Genomic DNA, 14,672 nt, shown 5'->3' on the forward strand with positions numbered 1-14,672 from the left:
TTTTGGACACATTAAGAATACTATCAAGAATACTATAAAATACTGTATTTTAATAGGTTCTCACATCTTGTGTCCAAAATGAAACTCCTGTAGATCTTCTTTTCTCTCTTGGTCGCCGTCGTTCTCTGATTGATTTAGGTTGTGATTTATCTTCACCTTCTTTTTCCTCTTCTCTTTTTTCTCCCTCTGTTCAGGATTACAAAATCACACACTAGCAATATATCTTGACAATATTTTGCAAGGTAATTGTAAAAACAATTCTAAGTCAACCGCCTTTGTGAAACATTCTAAATTTCTCAAATCAGAATTAATTTTTGACCCTCTCTGAGCTTCTATACATTTGATTTATTATTTTATTTTATTTTTTGAGATGGAATCTTGGTCTTGTTTTCCAGGCCAGAGTGCAGTGGCGTGATCTTGGCTCACTGCAACCTCTGCCTCCTGGGTTCAAGCAATTTCTTCTGCGTCAGCCTCCCAAGTAGCTGGGATTACAGGTGCCTGCCATCATGCCCAGCTAATTTTTTTTTTTTTTGTACTTTTAGTAGAGACAGGGTTTCACCATGTTGGCCAGGCTGGTTTTGAACTTCTGACCTCAAGTGATCCTGCCTGCCTCAGCCTCCCAAAGTGCTGAGATTACAGGTGTGAGCCACTGCACCCGGCTTATACATTTGATTTAAACATGTATCTCTGTCTCCCATTAGATATGTTAAGGATCATGATAAAACTTATCTTCATATTCCTATTCCTAAACTAAAAACGTTGTTTAAAAGACACAAATATTTGATAAAATGAAAATAATGAAACCCTTTAAAGAAGAATGAGGTTCTAGTTATTAAGGCCTGAGAAGGAAATCGTTATTATATTCAAAGCTGACACTAACTATATGGAATAAAAACAGTTCTTAATGATGGAACAACTAGCGGGAATCAAATTTATTAGTTTCTGCTTCTAATATTGCCAGTCTTTGCCAGGCAGTGATACAATATTCGCTTCATTTCATTTCCATTAGTTAGTATCCAAGAGCAAGGCTGTTTTTTTCCGGAAAATGTTTATTAAAAATGAATCAGCACAAAAATGTTAGTTTTAGTATTTCCGTTTCATTCCTGAGACAGTTAAAATGGCTTCAGGCTTACACACTAGAAGAATATTAGAGACTATGAATATGCTAATAAATACAGATGTACATGAAACAAAATGATTTTAAGACACCCCAATAGAGTATTAAGAAGTTTTAAAAGCTATTTTGGAATAGGTTTAGGGCAAAGATCTCAAACTCCAATGCCCACAGCAGCTATCCAGGTAATATCAATGGGTAAAATGGGCCAGGGGACTATCCAGGGGGATGGAACGCAAGCAGCTGCTACTACATAGCTCCAGCTAATTGCTGATAGGTGAGAATTCAGATCCAGTGTTGCCGGATCTGCCTACTTTTCAAGAAATGCCAAAAATATGAAGTTTGAAGTGAGTATGTCTAGTTTTAAATGTTGGTTACAAATTTTCACAAACACTATGCAGGCCTTACTCCTAACAGTTTTAAAATATATAAAGCCTATAATTAAAAATAATTTTATTTAGTATTTATCTCTGATTTAAAGTAGGAATTACTCAGAATTTAAATAGAAAGTTTATATAAAATAGGAAATGGTAATAATGAGTATCAATATGCCAATATATAGTTGAGAAAGAAATGTATTTTTCAAGAAATAAGCATAAAAAATGTGTTTGGTGAGATCGTTACATGTATTAAGTAATTTTAGTTTACAACAATTTCACAAAAAACATTTAAATGGTATGCTCTCCACAGTAGGCAAGAAATAGCTTAAAGCATCTGAGAAGTACTACATTAATGAACTGCTTCTAGAAATAGTCACCCACCAGTTCAATATTAACTTTTCTTTATAGGTGGACATGAAGACTTTTGTGAAGCATTGGGTTATAAAAATATTAAAATCAACTGTAGGTCATACTATTTTCTATATCTGTTTTCTACTTTTCTCATTCTCGACCTTCATATTCTTTCTGTTTAGGTTCAATGAATCACAAGTTAGGATGTTGTTCCTTTTTATTCAAATTATTATTTAGGAAACCCTAATTCAAAGAATTATATTATACAAAGAAAGCAAAGTGTTTTCAAAATTTAGTATTCTTACCTCTTTCATTTTCTTTTGTTATTCCTCTGGAGTAAGCAGACGTTATACCTACAAGACTATTTGGCCTGTTTAGTTGACTTGAAGCATAGAGTGAACTGCTTATAGTAGAAAGTGAAGAGGATGGAGTGGTTGAACTTGAAGTTGATACTGGCCTATAACGCTGATAAGTCTGTGAAACATTAAGATCAAAATCCATTTGAAACATTAAATACAAAAACATATAAAGTATTTAAAAATTCGTTTCAAAGAAAAAGTAGTGTTCTAATCATGCCAAAGTAATTCAGATTTCCAGCTAAAATTCTCTGAAGTATTTTGTATATGGTTTGTTGGTATATAAATCTCTTGCATGCTGAGGATGTAAGAACTGTTCATATCATTTGATATACTGTTACCTCATCATATGTTCTGGAGTACTTTTGTTTATATTCATCTTCTCTAGATGTTTCTGACTCCTTCTTTTCTTCTTGTTTCTCTTTATCTTGTTTTTCTTTTTCCTCTTTTTCTTTTTCTTCATTTTCTTGTTCTCTGGTTCGAGTAGAACGACTTCTTCCTATAGTTTTCTCAGCTTCTTGAAGATCAGTTAATGTCACTCCCTGTACACACAAAAAGATCATATAATTATGAGATGCATTAAATCTTGTTTCAAAGGAATATTTTAGTAATGGATATATTATATACAAATGCATTAAAAGACAAATATGCATGTTTAGAATTGGTTTGCAAATGGAAACAGCAAGTTACATTCATTCTATGAAGAATCACCATTAGCAAGCACAATGATAGGTACTGGGGAAGATATAAATGTAGATAAGAAATCACCTCTGTATTCAGAAATTGACAAAATGGTAAAAGATATGACAAATACTTTATGCATATAAGTGTTCCCCACAAGTTCAGAGTAGGGAAGAATAGCCAACATATATACTGTTTGTATATTACATTATAAATATTTATGTCTATGTGTGTGTGTGTGTGCGTGTGCACATAAACACATACATGCATGATAACTGTTAAGGCTTAAAAGAGAGTTCAATAAATTTTTCAAGATTTGACCTTAAAGAACAGGTCAGATTTCAAGAAGTGAAAAGTATAAAGACAAAAAAAGTATATTAAGGCCCTAGCAAATAGTTCAGCTTGTAAGCTAAGTAATGGTAAGGATAAGACAGCTGAATCTGGACTGTGGAAAAGAGACACAAAAGTATACATCATATTTAGCATAATTAGAATGGCAAAGAGGAGGTAAGGAGATCACCAGCCTGAATGGCATTTTTTTTCATACTTGAACATTAGCTGTTTAATATACCTAATATAAGAGACTATTCTCTGCCCCCCACCTTCCAAATACTCAGTTATTAGACATCATATATGATTAATTCATTCTAACACCAATACTCTGTGCTGTATTAGAAATAAGGATTTAAAAAAACTCAAAAAGACACAAACAAGTATGCTAATTAGATGAAATATAATAGTAACAGTGAAACCATACAAAAGACTGTGGGAGAATTACTAGAGCGATCCTTACCTTTTAAGGATTTACTCATACTATATACTGACATCAATATTTTCACAACAAAGTGAAAAAGAGAAAGGTAATTTGTTTTACAAGTGTGTGTGTGTGTATACATGTATGTATATATATATATATATATATATATATATATATATGTTTTACATGCTACTTATGTAAGTTGTATATATTAATTATATTAACGATACCTGTGTTGATCTTCTAGATTGTCTTGCTTGTCTAGATCTTGCTTTTCTTTGGGATTCAGACTCTTCATCCCTAACAGGAGTGAGGTATGATCTACAATAATAAATAAAAAAATCATTAGTTGTAAATATAATACCTGTGAATGTAAGTATCTTATCAATGTATATGAACAAAGCGCACAAGTTTAGTATTTTAGTAAGTTTTAAGAAAAAGTCTTCAGAAAATGGTCTTTGAAACTCAATAATGCAATCTAATAATTTCTTTTTAGATTGGAACTATATTTTAATTATACTTTAATATCACATTTTAACTTCCTAACTACATTTAAAAAAATCATGTAATTTAAGATGAAACTACATTTTAAAAAAGGATTTAGGGAACTGAAAATTAAAAGTTTCAGCTCTACTGAAAGAAACAGAAGGATTTCATCTTGCCCAATTAAACAGAATGTATAAGGGATAAATTTTTTGTTTGTCTGTTTTTAACTGAAGAACGTTCTCTTCTCCAGCCCTGAAAATATCCCCTAAAAGTAATAATCTAAGCATCTTATTTAATGACCTACTAAAAGGGGCTTTAAATTCTTCTCACCTATAGTATTTTCAAATACTGGAAGACAGGTATCAAATTCCTTTCTAAATCTTTTTATTCTCTAGGACACAAAGTCTTAATTCCTTGAATCTTGCCTCTTAGCCCCTTTTTGGCTCCCTGAAACATCATCTTAGATGACAATAATTAGTATATATGTGAAATTATTTGACTAAATTCTATACAGTGTTTTCTTTCAGTATAATGGTTAGGGCTGAATGCAACATTAGGTTATGGGGTGATGAATGAGTATACAACGCTCCCTGCATTTTTTTTTTTGAGATCGAGGCTTATTCTGTGGCTGGAGTGCAGTGGTGCAATATGGATTCACCGCAACTTCTGCTTCCCAGGTTCAAGTGATTCTCTTATCTCAGCCCCTCGAGGAGCTGGGACTACAGGCAAACATCACCATGTCCGGCTAATTTTTGCATTTTTAGTAGAGACAGGGTGTCAACCATGTTGGCCAGGTTGGCCTTGTACTCCTGACATCAAGTGATTGGCCTGCCTCGGCCTTCCAGAATGCTGGGATTACAGGCATGAGCCACTGCACCTGGTCTGCCTGCATTCTTGTCGGTGTGTTTTACTAATGATGTTTATGTCAGACAACATACTTTGAGTGGTGCTCTAAACAATTCAAGTGCTTTTTATATATAAACAGCTTTTAAATCAGCATGTTACTCTTGAGTAACTTATTTTCTGATATAAAGAACAGGACTTGGCATTTATCTTCACTACATTTCATTTTATCAATTTAAGCCTATGGTTCCTCTTATCCTGGGGTACGCACCTTTTCAAAAGCATGTAATCTATGTCAAAAGTTAAATAAGGCTGGGCGTGGTGGCTTACACCTGTAATCCCAGCACACTGGAAGGCCGAAACAGGCTGACTGCTTGAGCCCAGAAATTTGAGCCCAGCCTGGGAAACCTGTCGCTACAAAAATGGAAAATTTAGCCAGGCATAAAATTTAGCACATGCCTGTACTTCCAGTTACTTGGGAGGCTGAGATGAGAGGATCACCTGAGCCTGGAGATCAAGGCTGCAGTGATCTGAGATTGTATCACTACACAGCTTGGGTAACAGAGTTGAGACCCCATCTCAAAAAAAAAAAAAAGTTAAATAATTAAAGAGTCAAACAAGCAAAGATATGACAGAGCCCTGCAGCACAACATGAAGACTTTCCTCTGATAATCAGTATTACTTGGGAAGTTAAATCATTAACGCTTCATTGAATTACACCAAGTAGCTCACATTTCTCAGAGAACGCTTAACAAAAGTAGAGTACAGCTAACTGCTGAACAACACAGGTTTGAACTATGTAGCTCTGCTTATATAAAAGTTACATCAAGTGTGCCTGCCTCTTCTGCCTTCTCTTCCACCTCCTCCTCAATGTGAGGAGGAAGAGAATTCTGACCTTTATGAGGACCCACTTCCACTTAATGAGTAGTAAATATATTTTTCTTCCTTATGATTATCTTAATAACATTCTTTTCTCTAGCTTACTTTATGGTAAGAATACAGTATATTATACATATATAACATGCAATCTACGTGCTAATCAACTGTTTATGTTATTGGTAAGGTTTGTGGTCAATGGTAGGCTATTAATTTAGATTAGGGGGACTCAAAAGTTTTATGTAAATTTTTGATTGCACAGGGAGTTGGCAGCCCTAACCCTTGCAATGTTCAAGGGTCAACTGTATATTTTCTATCCTGTTTATTCCATGTCTTCCCTCTCAAAACCCCAGGCAATGATCTAGTGAATTTTCTTTATTCATATGCTACTTTTAAAAAAGGCTCTTTCTTGTTAGCTTTAGTATTCTTCTCAATTTGTAATTTATTTTTTTAGCCTCTCTGACACTATTCATACAATCATTACAAACTTCTGAATGTACTGTGGGTTTTATGCCTTCTCTTCTCTGTGTCCTTTAAAGCTCTAAGTTCAGCAGATACAGTACATCTTCAAACAACCTTAGAATCATACACTGTTTTTTCAAAACACTTTTTAGAGAGCCCTCATTCATTTTTTAAATATATATAAGAAAATCATATTTCTTTCTACAGTCCTGAAATATTTGGAATCTGTTTCTCTAAAACTAGAATATATGACATTATTCTTAGCATTCACATCCTTAGAGAATTAACCCTAAGACGACCAGGTCTTTTCTCACACAAGATCTTAGTTGCCTCAATTTCATCGATAAAGTCTTATTTCTTGCTTAAAATTAGTTCAGAAAACTGGTTCTTCTTGTTGTTTCTATATAATTACATTTGTAGCTAAGAAATTCACAAGAGGGAGTTTTACTTGAATAGGACATCCAACAAACTTACAGTAAGATGAAAACTCCATCACTATTATACTTTGACTTTAATCTTATTTAGATATAACAGATACTATTTTTTATAACTATTATAGTGAGTTTCCTGGGACAAGTAATTCAAAAGGAATAAGAGAATAACTAATAATCTTGTTATTAAAATTTAAGAAACATTAATTCTGGGATATAAGAAGGGCTTGGGCTTCTTTTTTGTTATAGAAAATGATCGTATAAATTAGGGAAATGCTACACATTCTATCCTTCTCTAGGAAAATTACAGTAACATATTAAAAGATCTAAGATATAATGAAGGATGTAATCTGTATAACTTGGTTTAATTCAGCATTTCCCAACACCATTTAAACAGACAATCCTCCTCTCCCGTCCTATTTTGTGGCATATCTAGTAAATACGGAAAAGTGCTCCTAAGAACATCAGCCTGGAAAATGTGGTCCAATGGCTATTTTTTTCCATTCTTTCATCTAATTTATGTACCTACTATGCAATTTATTACTTTTTGGACTTCTACCAAATGAAGAGAAAAAAAAAGATGAAATCTAAATGTCACAGTTAATCTGGTTAAACAAAGTTTATAGCAGGCTATAAAGTTAATGCCTCGGCTGAGTACAGTAGAGTATGCCTGTATTCCAGTCAAGGTGGGAAGACTGCTTGAGGCCAGGAGTTTGAGACCAGCCTAGGTAACATACCGAGACTCCATCTCTACAAAAGTTCAAAACATTAGCTGGGTGTGATAGCATAGCTATAATCCAGCTACTCAGGAGGCTGAGGCGAGAGGATTACTTGAGCCCAAAAGGTCACGGCTGCAGAAGCATCATCACACCACCACTTTATAGCTTGAGTAACAGAGATCCTATCTTAAAAAAAAAAAAGGTCACAGCAAGACAGAGGGGTGCATGTTATCACTTTAGCATTTCATGAACTGTTCTGAAACTAAGTATGAACATGGACTACTGTCAAATTTGACTATCGTCAAATGTTTCATAGTTAATTTATAATAGAGAAACTTGCATTCCCACTTGGCTCTTTTTTAGTACCATGGCAAATAGTACTAACAACCATTACACTCTCTCCCAACAAGCCTGGATTCCTTTTCAACAGTTTCAAATTGCCACGAAAGTCAATAAATCTATTATACTTGGTGTCACATACGCAAGTTAGGGGGATAAAAGTTACTAGCTGAAAGACTTATAAAATCTGCACCTGTAGGTAATTTTAATTTTCCATATAACATTCACCCTAAATTAGCATAAAAATATAGCTTATTAATTTATAATATAAACACATTTCTTTTATTTGATAATTACCATCTAATATTCAGTTCCTTTCTCCTCCTTTGGGGTACCTATCTAGAGTAGACCTCTAAGAATACAATGTAGAGAAGAAAAATAATTTATATATCTTATGTTTTTTTAATTGCAAAGAGTAAATCATTAAAAGATGGTAGAATACACCCACCAAACTCCATTGTTGCCTTTATCATCGCTGTATCATTCTGACCTACTGCATCTCTTTCTTAGAACTAGACAGGGTATACAATTCTATTCCTTAGATGCATACCATTTTCTGAGAAACCCAAAGGGTATATCTGTGCTGACAATTTTTTTTAGCCACACAAATCAGAAATATGGTGATTTATATCCTTAAATCACCAAATAAACTTTTTTAAGGCCAATTTTAAATCATATACATTTCAGAACTATTGATGGAATTTAAATAAAAGACAAATAGAAGAGGCCAACAATGTATTCAAGACTGCAAACAATTATTTCACGTGAAACAAAACACAAACATTAATATCACTGCAAACATCATTGAAACAAGGTAAGACAAACAAAACCTCTATAATATAGACCAGAAAAAATGTCGTCAGACACATTTTTATTCTAATGCTATTAGAATCTGCTGTGTTAAAAAATATATCCAAGCGTTTAATTTTTAATCTTCAATGTCTTCCACCAAAACTAATGAGGACTATTTCTAAAAGTCAAAACTCAATTCTCTTCAGAATAAACAATCTGTTGGGTTAAGAATCATATTTTGTTCTGAAACAACTGATGATTCAATGGAGACATTTATTAGGTTTACTCACTGAAGAAATTTTCAAAAGCACTGAATGCTAAGAGATAGAAAAGATTCTAGCTAGACTGTCTCAAAAAAAGAGAACAGATTCTAGAAGTTAAAAATAATATAAATCAAACACCTCATTTAACAGAAGAGATTCTAACTCAAAGATAATTCTAACCTTAAGAATCAAGGCAGAAAAAAAAAAAAAAAGAAACAAAAAAGAAAAAAGAATCAAGGCAGAGTAAGGAGTAAGAAACCAAGAACTTCTGACCCTTCTTCCTCTCAACAACCCCAACTCCACCCCCCAAAAAAGCAAAGTCCTCAAACTTATTTCTGTAACTTTGATTAAATAAATGATGGATACTAATTTCTGTTGGCTCTATGGTCTTATTGAGAGCACTGTGACAACCTAAAACGGACTTACAATTTAAAGGATTTCTATTTCTAAGGCCTTGAGGAATCGCCACACCGTCTTCCACAATGGTTGGACTAATTTACACTCCCACCAACAGTGTAAAAGTGTTCCTTTTTCTCCACATCCTCTCCAGCATCTGTTGTCTCCAGATTTTTTAATGATCGCCATTCTAACTGGCGTGAGATGGTATCTCAATATCCAAAGGACTATAAATCGTTCTACTACAAGGACACATGCACACGAATGTTCATTGCAGCACTGTTTACATTAGCAAAGACCTGGAATCAACCCAAATGCCCATCGATGATAGACTGGATTGGGAAAATGTGGCACATATACACCATGGAATATTATGCAGCAATCAGAAATGATGAGTTCGTGTCGTTTGTAGGGACATGGATGAATCTGGAGAACATCATTCTCAGCAAACTGACACAAGAACAGAAAATGAAACACCGCATATTCTCACTCATAGGCGGGTGATGAAAAATGAGAACACATGGACACAGAGAGGGGAGTACTAAACACTGGGGTCTATAGGGGGAAAAGGGGAGGGCCAGTGGGAAGGGGAGGTGGGGAGGGATTGCCAGGGGAGAAATACCAAATGTGGGTGAAGGGGAGAAAGCAAACAAAACACACTGCCCTGTGTGTACCTATGCAACTGTATTGCATGCTCTACACATGTACCCCAAAACCTAAAATGCAATAAAAAGAAAAAAAAAAAAAATTTAAAGGAAAAAAGGGAAGAATAATTAAAATATAATATGACCTACACTGGTACTCAAATCACAAAATAGTAACCACTTGCAGTGGCATTATAAAGGTACCACTAAATTTCACCATAAAAATAGAAACAAACCCTAAATATATACAAAAATTAAAGATGTGATGATAGAAAAAAATAACACTACTTTTCATATATTTAAACACAAATATTACTATGATGTCATTACTACTACAGGCCAGGCACTTCACTAGGCACGAGAGAAAAAGAACTCTGTATGTGATTACTATGTGACAGAAATAAAACAAAGTTAATCTGGTCAGCATTTTAGTTAAAAAAAAAAAAAAAATTAGTTATATTGGTTAATTTAATTTTGTAAGAATAAAATATAAAAATAGAGCTTACATTTGGTTTCTTGAATTTCTTTTTTCAAAAGGAAAAAATAAAGCTAGGGACTATGCATAATGTAACAGAAAGAACTGAACTACTTTTCCTGCAATCTTGGGGCTAGCCTCAGCCCTCACACTCATAAACTATACAAAAGCAAAACAGTCACGTATTATCTCGTGGTCTCAGTTTCCTTCTGTAAAGCAAGGAAATCCCAAAAGATAGTAAGCTCCTTTGTACATCTATGATTCCATGCCAATAGGTAGCAACAGAAAGAAGTGAGCAATGTTTAAAAACATTTAAGCACACAAATTCAGACTCTTTGAAAAAATCTAAATAATAAGTGCTTTCTACATATCAAAGATAAAAAAAACTAAATGAATGTATTCAACATACTTAAAATTACTTGGCTTACACAGAAGCCTTACCAAGAGAATCTTCAGATGAAATTCTCAAAATCAACAGAAACAAAACAGTTCAACATCCTCCAAATTTCTTAATAACGGGAGGAAACAATGAGAAGAATGATAAAACTTGTTTTTGTCATGTTGCATCTAATTTTCCCTAAGAGTGTTGTATGTATTCAGTTCTTCATCAAAAAAACCTTTTTTGAAATAAAACAACTTTAGAAACTTAAAATGTTTAAGTAAGAAAACAACTGTCTTGCTCACTAACTTTAAATAAAAACATTACTTCTGTCAGAGGTGGGTCACAAGCCTAAATACAAATAATTGCTAGTTGTGTCAATTTACATAGTTCTGAGCTGAGAGGGTATTTCATTGATTAGTCTACTGGAGAGATGATCATCAACCTCACAAGACTTTTTTTAAAACAATAAACAACTTTGATCACTGGGTAAGATATATCAGCAGTACCGTTAGGACCTTTACACACCTGCGTCTCTCCCTGACCTCTGTTGTGGAGGAGACAGTGCCAGCAGTAGTTGTAGTCAGGGTTGTGGTAGAAGCTGCAGCATTTACAACAGTTGGAGCAACAGGAATGGTCACTGATGTAGGAACATTGTCCTTTTCTTTTTCAGTACTATCCTCAGCCCACAAACGATTTGAGGTACTATAGCATCATAAGCAGCAACACAAAAAAGAGAAAAGGAAAACAGCTAAACAATGAAAGCACTTTCTAGCAGCTGAAAACACATGACTACAGGGATGGATTTTTTTTTAAAACGCAAGGTGAGACATCCTTGAATTATGAACCAAAAAGCTCACCCAGAGTTGTCAAAGAGAGAAATTTACATTTTAAGCAGTCTAATTCAAGGTAAGTTCATAGTTCAGGAACATAAATTTTCCCCCAGTCATGCATAATTGCCTCATTTTGGAACCAATTTTTGTTTATAAATAAATTTAACAAGATAAATGAAAAAATCCAGAGCCCCACAATCTTCTGAACAAAAACGCATGCACATACATAAGCACACAGTAGACCTGAGCACAAAATATACCTGTGACTCACCTGCTTTGTGTGCCTGCTGAGGAAGAACCGGTTGTAATCTTTGTAGTAGTGCTTGTGCTGGAAAGCAGGCTTTTCTGAAGCCCAGCTGCAGAGGTAACTGTTGGTGTTGATGTGGTGCTTGGAACACTAGAACTAATCAAATCATCTTGTCTTCTACCAAAGGAGCAACTAAACAAGAGAGTCATATCTGTATAGGATGTGTCTGCATGTTTGTTCTATAGTTAATGTCTATACATTACACAAAGTACAAGGCTAGAAAAAAAATCTTTAAAAACTGTGTTCCTAAATACACCACCAGCTCCAGCACCAAGAGTTGCATCTACAACTTGCTAGAGTTTAGATGATTACACTAATTTGGTAGTGTATCATTTTAGTGCCTCCTCCCAACATTCTCAACAAGACTCAAAGATGATCTGATATTTCACATTTCTGAAAATATTCCATATCACATGGTTATGCCAGGCTGACCTTGAAAAACACACTTTGGTTTTGTTTTACCCAGAGAAAACAAGATATTGACATTTTTTGAAGAAAATTATTTTTAGCAATGGGTCAGATACCTAGGAAGTGACCTATGCCTACATGATACTTGTTCACATCTTACTTGTCTTTTTGGTTGCCTCTTCAATATGATATTATGAACATTCCAACTGAAAGCATTTCCATAGATCTGAGTTCTAGGGCAAGCCAAATCTTTCCAGATAAACAATGACGACTAGATCAATTAAGACACTGGCCTGTTTACGTTGTTCTAGACAACGAGTTCCTTCTAAAGGAGTTCCTTTTAAATATGTAACAGTCTAAAAAATATTTCATAATATTTAAAGCTTAATTATATAAAAGAAGGGCACAAGAACAAATTATCGCCCATCTTTAAATATATATTCTGTGTTCAGAGTAAGTTTTATTTAAATAACAAAAACACAGTATTTAATAAAAACATCTATTTGTTTAAAATGATGTTAAATTGAGGGCTCCAAACAAATTGCCTCATATTTTTATAAATGATTATGTAAAAATCACTTAAGAATATTACCTTTTATGATAAGTTGATCCTTCATTAATTGAGCTATTTTTTTTAAGATCATCTTCCCATTTTCTCCTTGTATATGAACTACTTGTTCGCAAACTTGAAGAATCTCTGTTAAAAGAATACCCTTCAGATTCTGGTAGATAACTTTATAACAAGATTAAGAAAGCTGTACACTAGTAAATACTAGTATAAGTTGAAACTAGTAAAATCCATTGAATAGACACTTAGGAATATTTATCAAGAAGATAAAGTAATTTCAGTACTAAGATCTAAGGTATAATTTCCCCCCTATATTTAGGAAGAAAATTCAGGTATTTATAGAAATATACTTTTTGATAACAAAATGCAAAGTAGGGGAGATGCTTACTTTAACCTTGGAAGATCTACTTTACAGTATATTATATGCCAATAAAAAACAATACTTATTAAAAATATATATTAACATATAAGATTGCTTATGAGATCTTAGGGGAAAAAAAAATCACAAAACTGGATTATAACATGATTACAACTATATTAAAAAGTTCTCAAATTCTGTAAGCTGAAAAACAGGAAGAAACAAACTAAAATACCGACTATGATTAAGGGCTTTTCTTCCCTTTTTCTTTCCCCTTTCCTACATTTCCAAATATTTAGAGAACTTGTACTAGTTTGTGATCCCATCTCCTCCCACTTTCCCCTCACTCTGTTCCAGCCACATATTCTTTGCTATTTCATGAACATACCAAGCCTGCACCATGCTAGATAATAAAGATTTTATAGTGAATGCATAAAGGAAATCAAAATAAAGTCACCTGTTTTCTTTCTCTTCAATGTCAGATGTACTGGCTAGTCGTCTTGGTATTGTAGGTGCGACATATGCAAGCCTAGTTCCTTTACTATCTTTCTCCTACAAAATGGAAAAAAAATGAGTAAAAACTAATTTGTGTACTCATTATAGGCAATGCTAAAAGTATTAAGAAAAGGTTATTCAATAACATATAATTACATAGCTATCATAGTTTACAGTATTTCAACAATTCCTAGCTAAACATTAAAATTAATGATAATCAATAATCAGCCTGTTCAAACTTGTTTTCCATTTTAGCCTAGATTTAGATGATATTTTAACATAAGAAAGGAAAAAAAATTCCTCCATATTTTAATGACTTTTTCTAAAACTTCTATAATAGATTAAAGTAATACTGTGTCATAAACAGAAATACCTTTATTTTTTCCAGAGAAATAAAGTTTCAAATATGGTTCACTGAGAAGTCTCAAGTACTTATATTATACAAGTTATTCAGAAACTAGATAATCAATGCTCTCAAATACATCAAAATAGTCAAAACAAATATTATTTAAATTATATTTATCCAAATATGGCTGAGAGTGTATAGTGACAAATGACACTCTGATTCATTCTTAGAATGCAGGCAGAAAATACCTGGAAACTAATTGCACAATAAACTGATTAAAAAGCAAAAATATTAGAATTACTTGTTGAGAAACTTGATTTGAATTTCTGATACAAGAAAACATTTCTAAGTAGAGAAAGAAAATTGTATGGCAAAAAATAGTCCAAGCACTGAAAATGCTGTAGAAATAAATAATAGTGGTGGAAGCCAAATTGTCTCTATTTGCAGACGACATGATAGTATACCTAGAAGACCCCATCGCCTCAGCCCAAAAACTCCTGAAACTGATAAACAACTTCAGCAAAGTCTCAGGATATAAAATCAATGTGCAAAAATCACAAGCATTCGTCTACACCAATAACAGACTTCAAGAAAGCCAAATCAAGAGCGAACT

General features: G+C 33.5%; 1 protein-coding gene across 5 annotated transcripts in view; it reads right to left on the minus strand.

Annotated features, from left to right (window-relative positions):
• The window catches only part of PPP1R12A (protein phosphatase 1 regulatory subunit 12A), a 166,163-nt gene that overhangs the window by 29,327 nt on the left and 122,164 nt on the right, over positions 1–14,672 (minus strand). For 3 of the 5 annotated variants that reach the window (XM_003733810.6, XM_035257105.3, XM_054238671.2), the window contains exons 11-18: positions 13,676–13,770; positions 12,885–12,989; positions 11,849–12,016; positions 11,273–11,449; positions 3,870–3,960; positions 2,543–2,743; positions 2,151–2,319; positions 65–186 (exon numbers count right to left, since the gene is read on the minus strand). In XM_003733810.6, coding sequence (XP_003733858.1) covers positions 65–186; positions 2,151–2,319; positions 2,543–2,743; positions 3,870–3,960; positions 11,273–11,449; positions 11,849–12,016; positions 12,885–12,989; positions 13,676–13,770 — 1,128 coding nt within the window. The remainder of the gene's footprint in view (positions 1–64; positions 187–2,150; positions 2,320–2,542; positions 2,744–3,869; positions 3,961–11,272; positions 11,450–11,848; positions 12,017–12,884; positions 12,990–13,675; positions 13,771–14,672) is intronic. The other 2 variants (XM_009004286.5, XM_054238672.2) reach the window with 1 other exon arrangement.

The sequence above is a fragment of the Callithrix jacchus genome, chromosome 9 (assembly GCF_049354715.1).
Source record: "Callithrix jacchus isolate 240 chromosome 9, calJac240_pri, whole genome shotgun sequence".
Lineage (NCBI taxonomy): Eukaryota > Metazoa > Chordata > Mammalia > Primates > Cebidae > Callithrix > Callithrix jacchus.